Source organism: Gymnoscopelus microlampas (assembly GCF_963454915.1).
Source record: "Gymnoscopelus microlampas genome assembly, chromosome: 7".
Taxonomy (NCBI): domain Eukaryota; kingdom Metazoa; phylum Chordata; class Actinopteri; order Myctophiformes; family Myctophidae; genus Gymnoscopelus; species Gymnoscopelus microlampas.
The window spans coordinates 17,262,589-17,284,065 of record NC_139944.1 but is presented as its reverse complement, the minus strand read 5'-3'; the positions used below and the strand labels follow the sequence as shown (position 1 = coordinate 17,284,065).

Genomic DNA, 21,477 nt, shown 5'->3' with positions numbered 1-21,477 from the left:
TTGGCTAAAGTTCTCTTTAGAATAGGGATGCTAGGGTTCAAGTGGTCAATGTAAAAAAATATAATATATCACACACATATTTTGGCGGACCCCCTGCAGTAACTCTGAGGACCCCCTAGGGGTCCCGGACCCCCTGTTGAAGACCCCTGTAGAACCTTTACGACAAGTAACAGGAATTTATTCAAATGTAATTGAGTTATGTTACAAGTTAGTTGCTCTGTTTATATGAACAGTATTTCTATGTACCTAGGTCATTAGGTGTAAAACAGTGGACAATGATTTGTAGTCCTTTCTACATTATCATTCTTATTTCTCTCACACAACCTGGCAACCCTGCTCCACAGCTCGTACAGAACCTAAAGTGCATTGAATCTAGCCCGTCAGTCAGAGGGACGATGGTGGAGGGCTGCTAAAGATGGCGGCAGCGCTCTCCCAGGATGGGAGCTATGGACTGAACTGTGGCCGGCAGAGTGCGGACAGAGTCACCGTGCTGCACGTCAAGCTGACCGAGACGGCACTGAGAGCCATAGAGAGCCACCAAAACAGCAAGGTGAGCGACAAGAAAACCCAGCCGTTTTGATGAAAAAACTACTTTTAAACCCGACATTATGCCGACATAACGGGTAGATAGCTGGGGTAACTGGAAGGCTCGCCCCAAAACACATTCGCCCCCATTTTTTTCACGGACCAGCGGTTCTTGTATTCTTGTATTCTTCTTTTACTGAGGATAAGGTTAGAATTAAATTTAGAGGTTAGCCATAGTTTAACTGAGGTTGAGTTTAGGAATAAGGTTAGGTTTTTGCACCGTTTTACTGAGGTTACGTTTAGGAATAAGGTTAGGATTAGAGCTTTAGGCATAGTTTTACTGGGGTTACGTATAGGAATAAAGTTAGATTTAGGCGTAGGCATAGTTTTACTGAGGTTTAAGTGTAGGATAGGTTTAGGCATAGTTTTACTGAGGTTACTTTGAGGACTATGGTTAGGTTTGGGCATACTTTCACTGAGGGAACGTTAAGGAATACCAGGTGAAAACCGTCGCCGGATTTGCCCCGGGGCGACTGTGTTTAGGGACGAGCGTTTTGGTATTCGGCTAGAGTGCCACGCACAGCTAACTGTATGTACGGTTAGCTTATTAGCCAACACGACAAGTTTTTGCTGACCAGCTGCGTTTAGATTTGTCCATATTTATCAATGAAATCACCATATTGTCACGTTGCAAACCGCCGTATAGTTGAAATGACACTTTGGCCTCACGTTTTAACCAACTGTTATGAATTGTCAAGTGTGTTTTAGACGGTAAAAGCGGATGGTAAAGTTTAGGGTTTTTGTAGCCACAGCAGTGTTAGCTCCTTCATTCCTCTCCCCTGCTGTGGCTCAACGACCAGTGTTGCCGTACTTTGTGAGAGAAGTAAGCAATTAGGTCTAGGAAAACAAGCCCAAAAGAAGCAACTAGGCCACACGAGCGCTTTAAAACGATATGCATTATGCACAGGCTATTTGAAAATGTATATCTACAAGCTCTTTGTGTACTTGTAGATCTGCTATTTTCAAAAACTCCTGCACTAAAATGTGGAAGTTTCTTTTTGAAACATTCTAACAAATGCTCCCTGGCACAAACATTTTCATGAAAATATCTGAGAACCACTGGTTTAAATAATGATTAAAACATTTGGAAACGAGCCTAAATAAGCACGTACACTTAAGAAACAAGCCCCAAATTTTTTTTACAAGCAACTTTACAGAAAAATAAGCCCAAAGTCGCTTATAAGAAGCCGACATGGCAACACTGCCAACAACAAACTGAAGTCCATTTTTATCTTTCTTGCTCAATGATTTTAGTTTTTTAAATCAAACAAGGAAACTTCTTTAAGTTGAACTTGTATTAAACTCAGAAACACGACATTCTGCTTCTTGTTGTGTCCAAATACAAACCTTATTAATGGAATAATGACATTAAACGGTTAGTTGGTGGGGGGATGGAACTAGTGTAGTGAAAAAATGTCGAGCGACTAGACGTTTAGTGAATTTATTCTTATTATTTGACGACGTTTAGTTTTAACACAGTAAAACACTTAAAAACGTTTTTTTCCTCCGAGAGGGCGAGTCGTGACTCTCGACGACGACGTTCCAGGCAGGTTGAAAAGTGAAGCTAAAAGTGAACCTCCATGTTTTCTACTGGATAAAGTTACCAATGCAAATGAGATGATGACCGATATTGTTTTAACTTATAAATAGAACCGGATGGGAAGAAGGAGCTGTGAAAGTCCATTTAGTTCAGCGTTCCCCACGTAACGATTAACGTCACAGTGAACGTGTCACTGGATGAATTCATTATTCGTAGCCCCTTTATTGTAACATTTAATGTAACTTTAGGCCTATGGAAGGATGAATGAATCGATACATTATTTACCGATTTGGCCACATTAACATGCGATACTTTTTAGAGAAATATAACATTGTAGTGAATGTTGCTTGCTGGCTGTGGTATATAATTATAACGTTATATGCCTAGGAAGAACAGCAGAAGTTTTTTTTTTCATTGATCGTCTCTTGAGGGTATAGAGTTAATAGGCGTTGCTTAGTACGTGCCAGCAAGTTGTCCCCAAATTAAAGTTAACATCTGGGGAGAAAATGTCCCCTCATGTGATCTATATTTTACATAAACTAATGCAATTACATTTATTCACGTTATTTTTCTTGAGTTGAGGACATTGGTCCGTTTCTCACGTAAAAAGATGTGGATTATATAAAGCACTCCTTGTATATATGTGAAGCATTTGAAGCTAGCATTGCTAAAGGTTTTACCCATACACCTACAGGGGATCAAATGTAACTTGTTAATCTCCTTTTTTAAATTCTAATAAATGATATTATCTTGCTTAAGTGCCAGGCAGGCTGTTGGATTAAGCAGCCAGGGTGAAGAGACCCAACACCAAGCTATCTGAGGTCAACAACAACAGGGTTACATACATACTAGGCCATGGTTGTCAGTCAGGCTACATATAGCCTAGCATATGAGCAGAATGTTCAGCCCTCAGACTGTGACAGCATTTAAGCTCATCACGACACACGACGATGTATCTGTATGTGATATAGAAAACTATCACCGTGCCAAAGTAATATTATATCTACCATGAAATGTAACCCCTCAGAAAGAACTTAGTTACTAAGCCTCACTGTATCTAGCTACAACTTGCAGCCATCACTAGCTGAAGGAATTCTTTTGTGACAGCTATGCTGCAACCTTTTTTTTATGTGGTAATGTTGGGTCCATACACTGCATTGAACGGCAGCCTGCCATCTCTTGCTGACTGGGCAACCAAAAACTGCCTGCTTTTTGTTCCTCTCCCCCCTCTCAGTGATGTGCATGCCATGGGGGGCTAAAACTAAACTAGTTGCAGTCGTGTGAGAGCTGGCTAACCCTGTCCTTCTGTGGTGACATGAAATGTGATCAGAACGGTGTGTGTGTGTGGACTAGTTGGTGTGAGTGTAGGCCTTATGTTGGGGGAAGGGTAGGGAAAACTGTGGCTTGATCCTGAAACTTCAGTACATAGCGGCAAGGAACAGTAACATAGCTTAAACTGTCCAAACTCAGTTTCTTAGCTAGTCATCAAGGGGTTTCTCTGGCTCCTAAATCATGGAGTTTTAGCATCGGTTTCCTCTGCCTTGTTTTAGCTATGAGCTTGTATTTCAACAAATTAATTTTCCACACAAGACTTGGACTCTAGAAATGCAGAAAGGCTGTTGTTAATAAAATGCCACATTCCGTGTGGACCAGGCAGTCGATACCAGACTTTGGAGTCTCACAATCTAGCCAAATGATCCTACAGCTGAGTGGAGAAGTGGGCAGTACTGAGCTGCACATCCATCCTAACAGAGTAGCCACTGCATGCTCGTGGCTGTCCACTCCTGTTTCAAGTAGCCACCAGTGCAAGACTTCAAAGACCATACCACACAAGAAGAAATGTCAAAAATATCCTTCACAAAAAGCCACAATTTTCTGTCCCACAGTTTGCTGTTAGATGTATGAAAGTGAATATTTTGAAGAAAGGCCTCTATACCACATGAAATGCCAAATGGGTACAGTAGATTTAGCGTGAAGATTTAAGTCCTGGTGTCTCTGTATCTAGTCTACCTACGCCTGAGATATAGCATATCATACTGATTATGTAACATGTCACCTAAAGTTTCATGCCAACATTTATGAATGTCACCTCAATAGGCTTTCTTTTACAGCCTCTGTGTCTACTCTACTAGCCTATTTGTTCTGATGAACCTTGTATTTTTCCACTATGTTGGCAAAGTGTTAAATTATGTTTTCCTTCGTTTTCAGAATGTACCTACTTCGCGGCCAACAATACAATTCAAAGGACTCCAAGGCGTAAGTATTTATATTCCCTTATTGGTGGAAATCACACTCTGTTCTAGAATAAAAATGTATCTTAATTTTTAATACCGCTAGATATTAGATTTTGTTTTGTGTTATTTCCCTACTCCAGCGGTGTGGCAACTTACTTTGTGAGCCAGGTTATTTTTCTTTTGTAGAATATAGTTGTGAATATTTACTGTTAACTCCGTATCAGTGATGGATATTGCTTGTTAACACATTGGGTGCCAGGTTTTTTTAAAAACAGAGTACACTGAGTGCCAGGATTTTTAACCATTTTTGTGGAGCCGAGATACAGGCTTTTGAAGTCATAAGTTAACCAGGAAGTGGATTGGAGTCTAAATCTTCGGAAAATGATATCTCCTGGTGCTGTGAAGAAAAAAAACGTATTTATACGGTTTTGGCACCCAATGTGTTAAGTTGTATATTCAAGGTGTACCAACTCTCTGGCAAGCTAATTACACACACACACACACACACACACACACAGAAATAGTCAATCTCTTCCCAATATTTGGTACTGCTTTGACATTGTCTGTAGCTTAGCCCATGATATAAAAAAGAAATTGCACACACACCAACATATTCCTGCCTCATAGACCCTCCTGTATCTCTTGCAAGTTCCCAGGCTGTTCATATCAAAAGGCCATAGCTCGGATGTAGACACAGCCGGAACTATGCACACGCAGGCACACACTGAACTGTAAGCTGATCTGCAAACTAGAACATGAGAACAACGGCTTACTTGGAAAGAGTTTTTTTCACACATGGAGGTTTCTTGGTATATTACTTCCTTATATTCAGAGATGGACTACTGCTAACAAACCACCCTGGGCGTAATTCCAAGCACCTCTCCAAGCACAAGGGGGCAAATGGACAGATCATGATGAATTACTTCCATTCATTGATTTATTCTCTGTTTGCTTGAACTTTTACAGCGCATTAAAATTCCCAGGACTGACTCCTCAGACGCCTTCCAGAATTTTGACTTCTACTTGTCCAATGTGGGCAAGGACAACCCTCAGGGAAGCTTTGAGTGTATCCAACAAAATGCGCCCAGGTAAAGCATTTTGGTGTATCCTATCGAACCACACGCACCCAAGTAAAGCATGCTTAGGTGTGTTCACATATGTGAAGATATTTACATGGCCGATGTTATTACATACAAAGTCAATACAAAGAGTGGGCGGCACAAACGAGGTGAACCGGGCAACACAAATTACTGAATGAATTGTATTTGCTCAAGTTGCGATATACCAGGTTTAGCAAAGTTCGCTTCACCATTCTCGTCTTGACAGCCAATCGGCTTACCTTTTTTAGTGAATATTTATAGATTTTGACACACCAAGAATGCAGTTTGTGTCTAACCAGATCTATCCTGTCACCAACCCTATAGCCAACAGCTTGCCAAACTCATTTGGCTTTGCGCAATGTCTGAGACTTCCGCAACAAAGTGACATGCAAGCGATGGTGGTGATATCTGACATGGTTGATCGCGAAAAGAAAGGGCTTACATTTATAACACATGGTACAAATGTAACCAAACAAGAGGTTCGGGCCCTCACTTCTAGTAGCCTGGCCCGCACATCGGAGACAGAGAAGGTAGACATTACTGTATAATGTTTGGAGTTTATTTGGAATAAGAGTAAATGTTTTATTGTGAAAGAGTGAACTGGAAGTGGTATTCAGTCTCACTCCGTCTGAGGTCAGAACCTAAAAGATCGGCGGTACATGTTGTTTTTGTTCTTGTGTAAGAGAATTCTTTTTGTGAAAGGGTTAACCGGAAGTGGTATTCAGTGTCACTCCGTCTGAGGTCACAACCTAAACTGCATTCGCTGGTTAGCGATCATTAGCATCGGCTATGGGGAAAGCCCATGTTAACGGTTAGTTATTATTAGCTTACTATCGGCATCATCTATGGGCAAGCCCATGTTAACGGTTAGCGATTATTAGCATCGTAAATGTCGGGATGACATTACGCACATCGGTGATACAGCAACACTGTGTGTACGCAGCAGCAAATTGTTGTCATAGTTGAAGTGTCGTCGTGCTAGTTGGTGAGTTGCTGCTCATGAGTTGAGTTGCTGCTGTGTCCTCCTGCTGCTGTGTATCGAAGACGTAAGCTAACATCATAACGGAGGCTACATTACACTTCCGCCACGTTATGAGCCTACACTTCTGCCATGTGATCAGGCCTAGCCAATCACAGTCGCCACGTGATCGGCCTAGCCAATCACAGTATGCGTGCGGATAAACATGGCTTGGAATAAAGCCAATTGTCTATATATACATGGACCCGCAAGGGTTATATTTGTAAATTTTCTGAGTTAAATTAAATGTATACTTTTAAGCTGGAGGAGTCTGCACATCTCCTGTTGTATGTGCCAGCAAATAAAACAAGCCCTCAAGTTGATCTTTGAGTCAACAAGCTGCTTTCTATTTATTCACTCGTCTGACGTCTCACCTAGCAGCAGCTCCTCAGTTGTCCCTTTGGATAGGAGAGCTATCAGGAAAAAAACGCCCTCTGCCTGTGCCTTCTTTGACGGCTTCACTGTAAACGATCTCCATGTTTTAGTCATGAAATTGGACGGTGTGCTGCGTTATTGGTATTCAGTACCGTTTACATTCCAGTATGTGTACAGTGATTGACAGCATGTGCGAGTAGGCGAACACACAAATTAACACATTTGTCCCTGCGACAAATATCCAGTGAATTAAGCGACGTGAAAAATATCTTTTCCTCCTGTGTGAACGCACCTTAGAGTGTCTCTTTTTAATCAAAGGACCCTATGGTGTCAATATACTATGTCATTGTCTATTCACAGCTTCAGCCATGTACTGTATCTTACATAAAATACATTGTTTTTGTGTGTATTTCTTCGGAAATAAATATTTTCTCCAGAGACAGTTTTCCACTAGACTTTTCACATCAATCTGCACATTAAAATGCAAAGATAATGCTATTAATAAGGCTGATAATGTTAACTGTGTTAGATTATGTACTTTGAAATTCAAAGTCCCTGCAAGTTGATTGCCATACCGTACTGAAATGAATGGAATCCAGTTGAATGCAAATAAACCATATTATACTTTGGAAAACGGTTGGCAATAATGTCATAGAGTGAGTCACAGTGAATGGGCTAAACATGCCAGACCATCGGTATGGTCCATTAAGTATCTTGATATAGTGGTTGATGGCACTTCCAGGAACCTGTTACTCAAGCGATCTTCTGTGATCACACATTCTTAAAAAGTGTTCTCCCCTCTTTGCTTCCCATCTTTCTTTCTAGCCCGGGAGCGTCCCACCTGGCGTCGTTGGGGACGATACAGGACAAGGTCACAGTTTGCGCCACCAACGACTCCTACCAGGTGACCCGGGAGCGCATGACCCAGGCCGCGGAGGACACACGTGAACGGGGGACCAAAGTCATCAAGCCTGGGGGCCAGTATAGAGGTAAGTCTGTCTCTCTCTACATAGAAATCCCCTGGTATTCACCTGCTGCCAACAGCACCGCGCTCACATCCCGGGCTAGATCCCAGCACGCCAACATTGGCTTTGTGTGCTATCAACACCCCTCCCCTCTTTTCAGACTCAGTCCCATTTGCGGGACTGAATAGGTGAAAGCTGCCAGCCTAGCTCCATTCAAAGCTATTGTTGTGGCTGACTAAGCCATTTTGCCGTCTCAGTCTTTCCAGATTAGCACTCTCACTGATAAGGGCCAAGGGAGGCAAAAGGGAGTCAAAGGAAGCTATTTGGGTAGTATTGACACACAGCCTGCCAACATGCCATGGAAAGGGCTGAAGTCTCACTCTCTGCACACTCCAGCGTTTGCCGCGTACAAACACACGTGCACCTGTCTTCTTGTCCACTGTACCACTCCGTGCCTGAATTGAGGTCATGTAAGTGGAAAAGTAAAAGTTAATCTCTCTTGACTTAATCATATGTTCCCTGTTGCCCTATCACAACCTTAACCTACATTGCCCTGTCATACTTGGGGGACTTAGCGACAAGGGATGTGCTGCGAAACATCTTGATGTTGCTGTAATGTCCCAGGCCAAAGCTAGCTGTGCCTTGATCCACTGAGGCTAATTTCTTTTACTGTGAAAGAACATGTTGCACCTGAGAGGATTTATGCCTAATTTATATGCGCAACGGCAAAGTGTCAGAGGAACTGCGCACCGTTAGCTTGAAGATCAGTTCGAGCGCCGCACTCTCTGGTTTGTTTATGGTTATGTCTGAGTCATAGTGACGTGGCCGTAGTCATAGTGACATGGCCGTGGTCCTGCCTATATATGGGCATATCGGGTTTGTTGATGGTTATTTCTGAGACTGAGTCAGAGTGATGAGGTCCGCCAACCCCTCCGTTAGCCAATTTTAATATAGGATAGAACGTCAAATGTTTTTGTCATTGAAACATTTGGTTAGAATATCACTCATTCAGATGTACTACTCTGAAGGCTGCAGATGATGAAGGTGAATAGTTGTACCCTAGACTATCATTTCTGTATGTTTAACCGAACAATATATATCCCTGCATTGTTTTGCATCCATGTTACTTTACACAAAGGTATTGGCGTATCCACTGTGTGGTTTTCTTTTAATTATTTTATTTTATTTTGGGTAGGTAGAGTGTGGATTTTTATCCAGGCCTCTATTGGTACTGTAGCCGTTCTCTTGCAAATCCAGTGCTGGTTTGTCTTGGTCAGAATCCATTCTCACAGCTGCTACAAACTTGAAAAGTGAGTTGAAGCTGCTTCCTTGGGTCTGTTTTGTAGCCCTTGGGGAGGCATTTGCATATGGCCCGGCCCAGATGGAAACTGGAAAACGAGAGGAGCAACAGAAGAAAGGGGTGGGACGCGGGCATGTTGCAGCTGGCGACAAGTAAAGCACCCCATTAAACGGTGGAAAACTCATCATTTCCTGAGTCTGTTGGTTTCAGGCTTGCATCTTGTCATTTACTGTAACCCTCCAGGGTGTCCGCGCTGGTATTATATTATTAAAAAGTTATTAAATTGATTTATGTCCGAATAAGGCCTTATAAAGGACTTAAAAAGACAAAGTATTACATTTGTATTGTAAGGTTTTAAAAAATGCCACAGACAAGTTGTCACACGTGGTGAAGTAGGGGAACATTAATTAGCATCATAAAAGCCGCGATCATCGTGCAGTGGTGTCTGAACTGTGTCGCTTAACAGTGATACAGTCACTCAGTCATGCAAATGAATGGTCATGTAAATGAATGGACTTGCCTTCCCTGACTCCGAATCTTAATCTCATCTCAAATGATCAATGACGTTAAATAATGACGCTTGCTAAATAGGCCTACTACATTTATTTATAACCACAGCATGCCATTTGCGTTGTGCTAAGCTAAACGGCTCTGGAACGTCTGTAAAAGAGGTTTGCCAAAAATGATCTACGAGCTCACGAGTAGCATAAACCATTTTTGGTGCGCTATACCATCGTACTGACAAAGTCAAGTGTTAGGCCCAAAAATGTTTAACATTTGCCAACTTTTTGCCAACAACTACCAAGAATAGAAAAGGATCAATAAGGAACCCATATTTTATATTTAAATATGGGTAAAAATGTTACCCTAAACCTGAGTTATTGGTGTCGTTGTTTGATTTTGTTATTGATAAATTGGTCTTAAATATTATTCTGAGTGGTATCAAAAAAGTCTTAAAATCTGAGTTTTAAATCGGACTTAGCTAAACCTGCAGATACCCTGTAACCTCACAGTTCAATCCTGATTAGGAATGGAGTTGAATGGTGGTTCAGGCCGTTTTCAAATTCAACAGGATTTGAGCATGATATTAATTGACGTATGGTGTCACTCGCCCGCTTATTGCTGAAGATTAAGACTTAGTAGCAGCTGACGTATGGTTCACCTGCCTCAGTCTTTCACCCGTGCCTGAGACGACTCAAAACTGCATGTGGGAGCTCCTCAGACTGAACGGTCATGGCATTTAGTCAGGGTGCAGAGAGGGGACAGCGACGTTCTCTCTTGTCCTCTCACCTTAATCTCTTAAAGAGCTTTAGAATTCATAATGACTGTAAAGCAGTAAAGCAAGTGTCAAATCATCCTGACGAGGCAGAGCTTACCAGAGCAGAGATGTTTTCAGCCTTTTTTTATGACTTTATACTCGTCCAAAGAAACCAGTATTTGCAAACTAAGCAGTCTTGCATGATGCATGACACATGTAGACTTTCTTCTTGTGTTTCTGTGTGACAAGTTGATGCCTTTATTTGAAAAACATCACAATTAATTAGAAGTTGGTTGTCACCACCAGTGCCTTTTTACACTCTCCCCTGGTTCCAAAGATACCATTTTAAATGTTTATTTTTCCTGACACTAAAATAAACCGAACGCCTTTGAGTGCCGGTGGCTAGGCTGTTGTTTGCTTAGTGGCCTAAATAAGGCAATGCACACACAAAGGAATTCATACAAAATTATTGGCCTATCATCATAAGCTGAATATTTACATAACAATGAAATAAATTGGGCCATGCATATGTTTGTAATCAGGTGACTTATGACGCACACTAGCACAGCTTCACTATGAGTTTGTTGGCTTATAATAGAAAAACACCACCACAGCTAGTTCTGATCCTGTCCACACACAGGTCAAAATAATTCCACTGTATAGCTGATAATGAGCTATTAATATACACACACGCGCGCGTGCACACACATACAAGCACACAGTGGCCGATTTTTTTACCACTTTCAGCCTACTTTGGGCATGTCATTCTTGGTGAAAATGTAAAAAATATGTTTTTTAGTTTTATTTTGACTTATGTATTTAAATGAAATAAATTCTAGTTAAATGTTATCAAATAGAAACTTAAATAAAATCTAAGTATTTCAAATTGATTAGAAAAAGTTGGGGATGGGCATTGGTCGGGCTCTAGTCAGAACATTGTGTGAATGTCTCACTCTTTGTCATCTCAGGAAAGCAAGTCCATATCCGAAAGCCGGCGCCGTCGGGCGATGTGTGCCCGGAACGCAAGCGCTCCACACCCATCAATCCAGCCAACACCATCCGCAAGTGCCTTTCCAACAACCCTGTGGCCCAGCGGCCGTACCGGGACCGCATCATCCACCTGCTGGCGCTGAGGCCCTACAAGAAACTGGAGGTGCTGGCCAGGCTGCAGCGGGACGGGGTCAGCCAGAAGGACCGCAGCTCTCTGGGGAGCACCCTGACACAGGTAGTGTGTTGTTGTATTTAGGCTTGTCACAATTATCCAATTAGGACCTGAGGCCCATTCTACATATGCCTTCTAAATCAGTATTTCAGAGTAGTTTTTCCCCCAAAAAATCATAAATAGCAGATGTGCAAGTATCTGCTATTTTTGAATAGCCAACGCAAAAATCTAAGATGACACGGAAGCTTTCCCGGTTTTAATGAGTTATTACATAATCACAGTTATTTGAGATAATCGTAATTATTTCGCATAATCATCAATATTGTTTCCATGTGGAAAAAAATGACAGGTCTACACGCTCACAACAGGCAATGCAATGCCTTGTGAGCTTGTAGCCAGAAGTCAGTGCTTCCCCTTGGATGAACTTGTAACTGTGGCACGGAGCATGTCTCTCGTGCGCTGTGCGAGACATATTTTTTTGTGCAAGTGCAGAAACAAAGTAAGGAACCAAAAACAAACAATGTTTCCTGTGTAGGAGAGCGAGGCAAAATGGCGTTGACCAGCCTGCTTAAATACTCCAGAGACGATTGGAGTCAGGTGTGTCTCGTCTTGTAGGCCCCTGCAGGCTGGTTCCCTCCTCCTACACATGAACAGAGAACAACACCATTAGAATCATACCAAAACACACAACCCATGGGATGGGTCATTGCAACGTGTCTTTGAGATTAACAGTGTCGTGGACTCACAGTGGCTATTTACATTTTACAACCACAAACAGCAGCTAAAGTCCTTGTCTTCTTAATGTCCGTCTGTCTACCGGGCCCCCCCTGGTACACAACACCACTGGCCGCTTATTCTTCTTCTGATACATGTTAAGATTAGCCTCATTCCTTTTCTCATCTGCAAAAAGAAAAGCCTGGTCACAACCTCATTCAGAGTGTCTATAGAGGCGGGACTTCCGTCGTACGTATTTCCCCCAGAAACGTATCTTTTTCGACCAATCACAACGACCAATCGTGTTTCATTCACGAATTCTGTAAACAGATTTGTAAAGTGTCAACGTCAGGAAGGTACTTCTGCCAAATTTAGGTACTTCCGTTTAGACATTCAACCGGCTAGGTCTTACCCAGCGTGCACTGAGGTAGGCTTGACGCCAAAACGCTTACGTGTATGCCCCCTTATTAATTAAAAAGGACTTCAGAGTGCAGTCTATTTTATTTTTTTATATACATTGTGAGTCTTCTTAAGCCGTGCACCCGGCAAATTGTTATTTGAATGGACGGAGGGTGCTCGTTTTTGGTTCTACCGCTTTCCTTTTTCTCCCAAATGAAGTCTGCGTGGGTTGGACCTCACACTAACCCAACGTTCAGAATAATGCAATGTCGGAATTATGAGAGGACCCCTCCCACTCCCGGATCATTGCTCCTCACTGTAGACATGCATACAGTAGCATCCTCGTTCGGTGATAGTACAGCGTGGAATGAAAGCTCTGCAAGATCATTATGGATCATGCATGTTTCACAAATGTTTCTTGCACATTCCAAACGAATGATTATGTTTGTTGTAACGGCAATTTATGCAAAGGTGTTGCTTTCTTTGCAAAACTACCAAATCTACTGTTCTAACTTGATTTAATATGCTGAGATGATGTTGTACAGGCAAGTGCAAAGTTACCAACGTGGAACATGAAGCGGTACGCCATTCTGCAAATACTAACTTGAACTTACTCACTGCATTACATGCATCCTACTAATGAACAACAAAATCCACGTTGAAATCATCTTAGAAAAGCTATACAAACAGCCTGTAAAACAAAACAAAACCAAAGACACACATTCCAGCCAACGGTCGAGCCCAAATGTGTGACCCAAGACCTTGATTTTATAGAGTAGGCTTACTCTGAATTAGGTTTTAATATATGCCTCTGGCTCTTGTTGATGTTGGTGAGTGATGTTGTTAACCTATGTTGTATTGGATGTCTGTATGTTTTCATGTATTTGGGGACTAATGCTCAGGGAAAGTATCATTTGCTAAATCCGGAATGTTTACACTTATGTGTATGTATTTACACCATGTCATAGTGTTCATTAATATGCGTGTTTCATGCTGCGTTCACACTGGCAGCTACAAAGATACAGGCTACCATTCATTTTCAATGGAAGCCAGCGACATGAAGATACAAAGATACATCCAACATTTGTAGCTGCTACAATAGCTACATAAAAGTTGAGCTTCAGATACAAAGCTACAAATATGCTGTGTAACTTTGTATCTTTTGTATCTGCCAATGCGAACCCAGCATTATGACCAAATAAACAAAGTAAGTAAAGGATAGGGAGCACGTTGCAACATCATCCTGTGAATGGAAAGCAAACCTGTGATGTTACCATAAAACTGATTGTGAAGGGAGCACGTTGCAACAGGATGGACATTTAACCATGGATGAGAGAGGCTGAGGGCTTTCCTTTAAGGGTTATTTATCAGACAAAACGGTTTTGTTCATGTAGGAAACCCCTGTGGCAAGAGCACACTAAACTAATATAGGATATACTGTATAAATATATTTATACAGTATATACAGCAGTGATATTTGTCATGTCACCAGTAGTTATGTGCTGAAGGTGCCATGTGCATAACGCCTGGCCTTCTGCAGGCATTAGAGCATAGAATGCAAATCATTCTGAGTAAACCCCGTTTGTGGCAATACAAAGGCTTCTATTGAATGCGTGTGCACAGCAAGCCACTTAGCCTTAAAACATACATTTACATACGCAGATGTATGCCGTGCACTGGTTTAGCAAGCACAAGAAATGGGAAGTTTCAGTACATTCTGTGAACACGTGATTCAGAGATTACAATATCTGGCTAGCTTTTCTCAGGTTGCGCGTCAGCACTGCAGGCCACAGTTCGGGATGGCTCTCCAACACGCCATTAAATGTACACATGGAATTGAGTGCTTTAGCATTTTACGTCTACTGAAGTGTGTGTCTGTGTGTGCCCACAAAACAGATAGCGAATATGAACAAAGACAACTCGTACACATTGAAGGATTTCATCTACCGTGAGGTCCAGAGAGACTGGCCTGGGTACAATGAAGACGACAAGGTCCAAGTGGACAGGATCTTGGCTCGGTACAGAAACATCTGTCTTGATTTCAAGTATATGATTGATTGAACTAGTTAGGCAAACATTTACTCCTTTTGGTGCTTCCTGTCAGTGATCAGACAACTTTGATGCTGTGCTTTCAGAGTCCCTTTTTTAATTCGATGTATTATTGTAAGCAGGACCTAATATAAAAAAAACAGTGGTCCATAACTTGTCCTCCCTATACCTCCCACCCTCTTCCTGTATTGTAACAGCAAATTGGGTCTTCCTACTGAGCCGCTTTCGTCCAGCAGTTCTCCTAAAGACGGTGTCCCCGCTTCCCCACAGGTAAGAGCACCTTCACGTGCACAGACACAAAACGCAGTGAGTTGGACGACCGCACCGAATGGTAATGTTTTATGTTTTCACTCTTGCAGAAGTGCGAACCACCAGAGCACAACTTCACCGACCCTCTGGCACCAAAGAAGCCCCGCATCTCCCACATCAACTGTGGCCCAGCCGCGTCGTCCTCCTCATCCGACCGCCGCGACGACGACGGCAGTCCCGCCGCCAAGCGCCCATTCCTACCCTCCGGTGTCACCTCAGGCCCGCCGCCCCACCTCCCCGTGCCCTCCCACCACCCGGCCCCCTCCTCCTCCCACCACCACCAGCAGCCCAGTCCCAGCTCCAACTCCAACTCCCCCAGCACCCCTGAGGGCCGCGGCACCCAGGACCTGCCTTTGGACCAGAGCTCCTCCTGCAGGGACCCTTCCCCCACCCGGAGCCCACTCCCCTCAGACCGGAATCTGCAGGAGCGCTACCGCCCCCCTGCCGCCACCACCACCGCCCCCCCAGCCCCCGGCCCGCCCAGCTCCCTCAGCCCGGCCCCCCGCACCTCTCTCACTGTCACCTCCACCGCCATCAGCAGCCCCCCCTTGTCCGCCAACACTAGCATAAAGTCCAAGAAGAAACCCAAGAAGCACAAAGAGAAGGACAGGGAGAAGAGCAGGAAAGAGAAACACAAACACAAGGAGAAGGGCAACTGCAGCCCTCCCAGGGTGGCCGACCAGGAGAAGCCCTCTGAGGGCGGCCAAACGGGGAAGGCTGAGAGGCCCCGGAAGAAGCACCGTGCTCAGCAAGGGGAGAGGGAGCCCATCACCAAGAATCCCCACAAAGACCAAGGTGTGGTTTTGCATCATGTACTTTTGCAGCAGCAAGCTTAGCTAAAAAGTCTCAGGTTTTTTGGTTGCAGTCTAGCTTATCCTCAACATTATACTGACATGGCCGCATTGCAAAGGAGACGCCATCTCAATTTGGTGTCTCTGCAGTGTCTGAGTCTACAGCCGACTAAACCATATGCAGTGATCACTGCTGTCTTCGCAGAGATTCCTTGCTGTATCCTGTCTTTTATCATGCCTGCATTTCATGTTCTGCTTTTACGTGGTTTATATCAATGAGCTGTACTTTGCCTCAACATGTTGAACCACATTCTGTTTGACTTCATTCAATCATACTCATTCTGATGCCTCCACTTTTCCCTTTTTTTATTTTTTAGTATAGTCTTTGGAGTCTGAATGCTTTCACATTAGACCACTGAATTTGTTTGTAAGGGGTTTCCAGTTAATCTTGTGAGCTGTCTTTTTCTATACTGTACCGTTCTCAACCATGGGTGTAGTTAAACTCTCCAGAGAGGATATATGATCTAACGCTGATTCTCTGCTTCTCAGACTCCTCGGACAAAGAGAAGCCAGTCCACTCCACAGACTTCTCTTCCACCACTGTGATGCCAGACTATGTAGCGTGAGTATTGTAACCCTGATAACTGAACAATCCTGTCCTGTTGAAGTGGAAGTGAAACTTGTAACCCATTATTACCCTTTGCTCTGTAGTAATTGTGATTTCTTTTTTTTCTTTTTTTATGTTTTATGACTTAAGCCACACCTGAACTTGAAGGACGCACACTGACAGAAAATAACTTTGGACTTATTTGGACAGTATTGACATGACTTTTTCTGTCTTTGGAAAAGAGACTTTCTGAAGAAGTTTGCATGCCCATGGCAATAGCTTTCATTTGCAGACAGTGTTGCACCCATACTTGTTACAAGTCGCTAACCTTTTGACAATGCTGTATTGTGTTCACAGGAAGTACACCCCCTTGGTGTCCATGGACCAGCGGCAGACCTACAAAGATGACTTCAACGCAGAGTATGACGAGTACCGCGTCCTGCACGCCCGCGTGGAGAGCATCACCCGTCGCTTCACCCAGCTGGACAGCCAGTGTAGGAAGCTGACACCTGGCACCAAAGAGTACCAGGTACCAAGAGCTTTACTTGAATATATTTCCAGTTATAGATGGGACGATAATGAAAATGTCATGATTATTGTGGCCCAAATGATTGCGTTTGACAATATTACTGCGATAATCACAATATGCCTAAAACCTTTAGAATTACACTTTCATTAAACACACCAGCATCAATATTCTGGGGGGAACATTAGCCAAGATTAGCACTTGGGAACTAAATCTGCTATTTTTGGCAGAGAGATTTGGTGTAGATGGAAAAAAGCGGTCCAGGTACAGAGCCAAAGTAGAGCATTAACAAAAATACAGTTAAAATAAGCAGATATGAGGTCACTGCCCGACAGCAACAATATTCAAATGGTAGTGTTTTAGGATGGTAATAATTATTGGAATTGTCATTTGGGAAACCTGTGACTAAATGTTAAAAACCGATATGATCCCAGTTCTAGCATTTATGGGAGGCTCTTCAAAGTACGTTCATGATTTTACTGCATTCCAAGTTAATGTGTTTGTTTTCAACATTTACAGAAGGTACACGAAGAAGTGCTGAAAGAGTACAAGAAGATGAAGCAAGTAAGCGATCACACAGAACCATTCAATTATGTACTTAATTATGTATAATTGCACTAATTTTTAGCTGTACGCATTGGTTAAGCCCATATGGGAATTTACATTCCAAGCACTAAACGTTTTTGTTTTTTACATTCCAAACACTAAACGTTTCTGTTATTTTTTCATACCAATTATAGCCATATGGCATTTTGTCAAAACACAGCAGGAGTCATTGCCGAGGACATATGTTGCCGTCAGGCAGAAACCTCCTATCTCCAAATTTCCATTTTCTTAGTCATTTAATGACCTACTTCGTCATAAAAGAGTCAAGCTAAAATTGTGAAACAAGCCGATCTACAAGCTCTGCTATTTTCACTGTTACTGAAGATTTCCGTTCCATTTCCTGAAAAGTAACGGTTTTGCACAAAGGCTTTCACCCGACCGCGACGATATGTTGGCTTCATTATGCACCTGTCTGATGGTTTGCGTGTGTCTCTCTCTTTGTGTGGTCTCTGCAGCACAGTCCCAACTACCACGAGGAGAAGCAACGCTGCGAGTACCTGCACAACAAGCTGGCCCACATCAAGCGGCTGATAGCTGACTTTGACCAGCGCAGAGCCCAGGCCTGGAGCTAAGCACAGCCTGTCAGGCCAGGCCAGGCCAGGCCAGGCCTGGCCTGCCTGCCTGCCTGCCACCACATCTTTGCTAATCAGTGTTGAGAGAGGAGGAGGGGGGGTGTCCAACTGGCCCTTATTTATTCATATCCCCTCTGTTACTGCCTCCAATACCACCTCCCTCTTCCCCATCTTCCCCCTTACTGTCGACTTCCTTCATTCCTTCCTTCCTTACCTTTTGATTCCACAGGCTACGTTGTTGCCTGCAATCTTTAACTTACTTTCACTTCTGCTCCCCTATATTATTATTATTATTATTATTATTATTATTATTATTTTCTTTCTCAATGGTTTTACCCAAAGCTCCTCTGGAATTCTAGGCCACTGGACATGTGAACAGAGCTACATGCATGTGTGAAAGGGTTCGGGGGGGATACTTAACACTTCTAGCCTTTTTGAAGGACTTTATCTCAAGAACAAGAAAAAAAAACAAAGATATTTTTGAACAGCAGAGAAAATATTAACACATATTTAAAGATAAAGAGGTAGATCTATTTATTTTGAGACTCGTCGTACAAAGGAAGAGTCCACAGATGATTTATTGTTTAAAAAGAAAACTTTATCTTTTGTCAAACAATGCAAAAAAAAAGAATTACCATGGGCCTTATGTGTTCGACTTTCTAAAGCCATTTTGCACGCAAGATCCATATGTCGTCTCAGTCGATTAAGATGGCTGCCCTGCGTTGTTTTCCCATCCTTGCCCACTACAAAGAACTGTATTGGATGACTCTAGTCCAGCACGTTGTTTTTGCTGTGACGAGTTCTCAGTTCAAAGGGAGGGAAATGAGACGGCAGAAGAAACCACTTAAGCTGACCGAGTCCATAGACAACAGTGTGTGTGTGCATGGATTGTAACATTTAGTTGTAATGGCCATGTGGGGTGGGGGTGACTCAAAGAGTTTCACCCCCAGGGGCGGGGGTGGGGGGGCAGCGTTCTCAGCACCATCAGTGTTCAATGTCCACGGTGCATTTATGGGTGCCTTAAGGTGTTTACACTTGTCAACACTGAGTTGGGCAGACCCTTCGGGGCTACGCAGAGGAACTACAAATGTCTGGTAACGGGCTGTGTGTGTGCGTGTGTGTGTGTGTGTGTGTGTGAGTGAGAGCGAGAGGCCCGGTGAGACTGAGTGAGTATTTTGTTCAATGGAAGGGGTGTTTGGTCAAGAGTGTATGGATGTATGTATTTGCATGATAGTGCGTTAACAGGAGTGACAGGTGAAAAAAAGACTAATGATGAAAAAAAAGTGAGAAAATGGAAAAAGGAAAAAAAAGCTGCTAGTGTTTTTCTTTTGTTTTTTGGGGACCAGCCAGAACACTCAGGATATACCTGGCTGGAGTAACCAGTACATGTTCTTAACTGGGGAGATGTGAAGTAACCAGTACATGTCCTTAACTGGGGATAGTCATTTTCAGAGTCACTTGTCTTTGGATTATGGAAAAGACTGCATCCACCTCTTCAGCTTTATTCAATGGCAAACAGGCGGATTTCTTTCTTTTTTCTTTTTTTTTACAGGAACTAAAAAAGAAAAAAGAACGAAAAGTATACACCAGAGGACGAATCTATCAGAATGATAAAGAGTACTTTATTCTCAAATTGAGTTCTGTCAGAGTGGCGGACTGGAGGAATTATGAACTTTTTTTTTTTCTTTTTTTGCCCCCAACAGTAATGCCGATTTAGTTTATTGCGATGGATGAATGGTTATATGAAATAATGAGAACATGTTTTGAGTGTTTATTTCAACAAGGGAAAGATTATGTTTACAAACCTTTGTTAGAATTATTGCCAAAATGAAAAATTAAATGCTTTTCTGGTATTGCAACAGGGGAGTAACATTTGTGATCTAGTCTTTATTTTCTGAGACACCAAACGTCAATACTAGAAGGTATGTTCCCCGGAAGATTTGCGTTCTCGTGATTTTAAAGGCGAGGGTGAGAAGACTCATTCTCTCTCCTTTAGAAAGTTGTATTATTGAAGGCAATGCACTCACTGAGTGTAATGATCTATGGAAGCCAACGCTTTCTCATTTGAGAATAAATGGCTTGCATTTGGAAACCAAACAAACAAATGTGACTCCTTGAGAGAAATGTTGATGAATATGAATTCAGCCAGCTGTTTTCTCCTATGGTTGTGACGTTCTGTCAAATATCCAGTCTCTGCAGTGGACTGGCTGTTTGTGGACTGTCAGAACCACATCGGTCCGACGGCAGACTGTTCCATACCGTCATAGATCACCATCGGTGAGATTGCCTTGTTATGATTTGAGGATTGGAAATGATATCAGCCCCTGTACCTGGGAGGCATTACATAAGTATCAAATGGCATTTTTTATAAAGATAAAACTGTCCACAATAATGCACGGCTCCATTCTAGCAGTTACACTCGCCTCAAGGTCAATTTCGGGTCCTATTGCACGACAGTGTTGCAGAAAAGAGTTGATCTACAAGCCAACAATGTGTCACACTGCGACGTGTTAATTTGTAAATCAGCTCTTTTCTGCAAGCGACAGGCTTAAGTTGTCAACATACAGGGTGACTGATTGGGTTTATTTTCATGCTTTCCAGTGAGACAGTCACACAATTTTAGAATTACACATTTCAGACATCCCAGTGTATACAGGCCTTTAAAAGCTCTCCCATAATTTTGCACATTACTTCCCAGCTCCCTTAAGGCAGTGGTTCTCAAAGTAGCGTCTGGGGACCCCCAGGGGTCCTTGAGGGGGTCCGAGGGGGTCCCCAGCTAAATGAGCCAATATAGCATACAAATTTGACCACTTAAGCCCTATATACATGAGCTATTTGCATATAGCCGATCTACAAGCTCGCAACGCAATATTTTTCAAACATTTAAAAAAGTATTTTATGGGGGTCTCTGGAACAAGTATTTTGGGTTGGGGTCCATGTCCAAATATATGTTAATTTGGGTGTCTTTGACATTGAAAAAGTTTGAGAACCACTGCTCCAAGCCTCCTGTCTGTTGAGCACTGGCCATTTTATGTAGCAACAAGGGTGCTAACCCCCTCTCCTTACTAGTCCCCCCACCCCCCCAGGGAAGCATGAAGCACATGTTACTCTAATGGTTCTCGGCTTGGGGAACATCTATCACCCTCACAGCCTTGAGGGGCCTTCAGGGGAGATTTACAATTAACTTTTTTTTTTTTTTTTTCAAGGGTCTGGTGCCTGAATAACATGACAGGGCTTCAAGTGAACATATGATGGGGAGGGGGCAGGGTTTTGAGAGATTGAAATTTAGTCTTAATACAGAAGGGGGCAAGAGTGTAAAGATGCCATGGTAACATTTCTGATGAGACCGTTGATAATGAAATGAATT

At 42.8% G+C, this 21,477-nt stretch overlaps 1 protein-coding gene across 2 annotated transcripts; it reads left to right on the top strand.

Moving 5' to 3' along the window:
* The first annotated feature begins 391 nt into the window (after positions 1-391).
* ell2 (elongation factor for RNA polymerase II 2) lies at positions 392-20,475 on the top strand. Of its 2 annotated transcripts, XM_084063265.1 has the most exons (12): positions 392-550; positions 4,334-4,381; positions 5,326-5,447; positions 7,678-7,841; positions 11,344-11,600; positions 14,547-14,668; positions 14,897-14,969; positions 15,059-15,803; positions 16,349-16,421; positions 16,764-16,935; positions 17,452-17,496; positions 17,994-20,475. In XM_084063265.1, the coding sequence occupies exons 1-12, from the start codon at positions 416-418 to the stop codon at positions 18,108-18,110; spliced, it is 2,073 nt and encodes a 690-aa protein (XP_083919391.1). In that variant the 5' UTR covers positions 392-415; the 3' UTR covers positions 18,111-20,475. The 2 variants fall into 2 exon arrangements, with proteins under 2 accessions (XP_083919391.1, XP_083919390.1); XM_084063264.1 differs by lacking the exon at positions 17,452-17,496 and having other exon boundaries at positions 397-550.
* The last annotated feature ends 1,002 nt before the right edge of the window (positions 20,476-21,477 follow it).

What these genes read in the sequence shown, in the direction of transcription:
- ell2 (XM_084063265.1), top strand. Translation starts at nt 416, where the DNA reads ATGGCGGCAGCGCTCTCCCAGGATGGGAGCTATGGACTGAACTGTGGC. An exon ending in GAATCCCCACAAAGACCAAG is followed by an intron (nt 15,804 to 16,348) that starts GTGTGGTTTTGC and finishes TCTGCTTCTCAG; the next exon opens with ACTCCTCGGACAAAGAGAAG. An exon ending in GTGATGCCAGACTATGTAGC is followed by an intron (nt 16,422 to 16,763) that starts GTGAGTATTGTA and finishes TTGTGTTCACAG; the next exon opens with GAAGTACACCCCCTTGGTGT.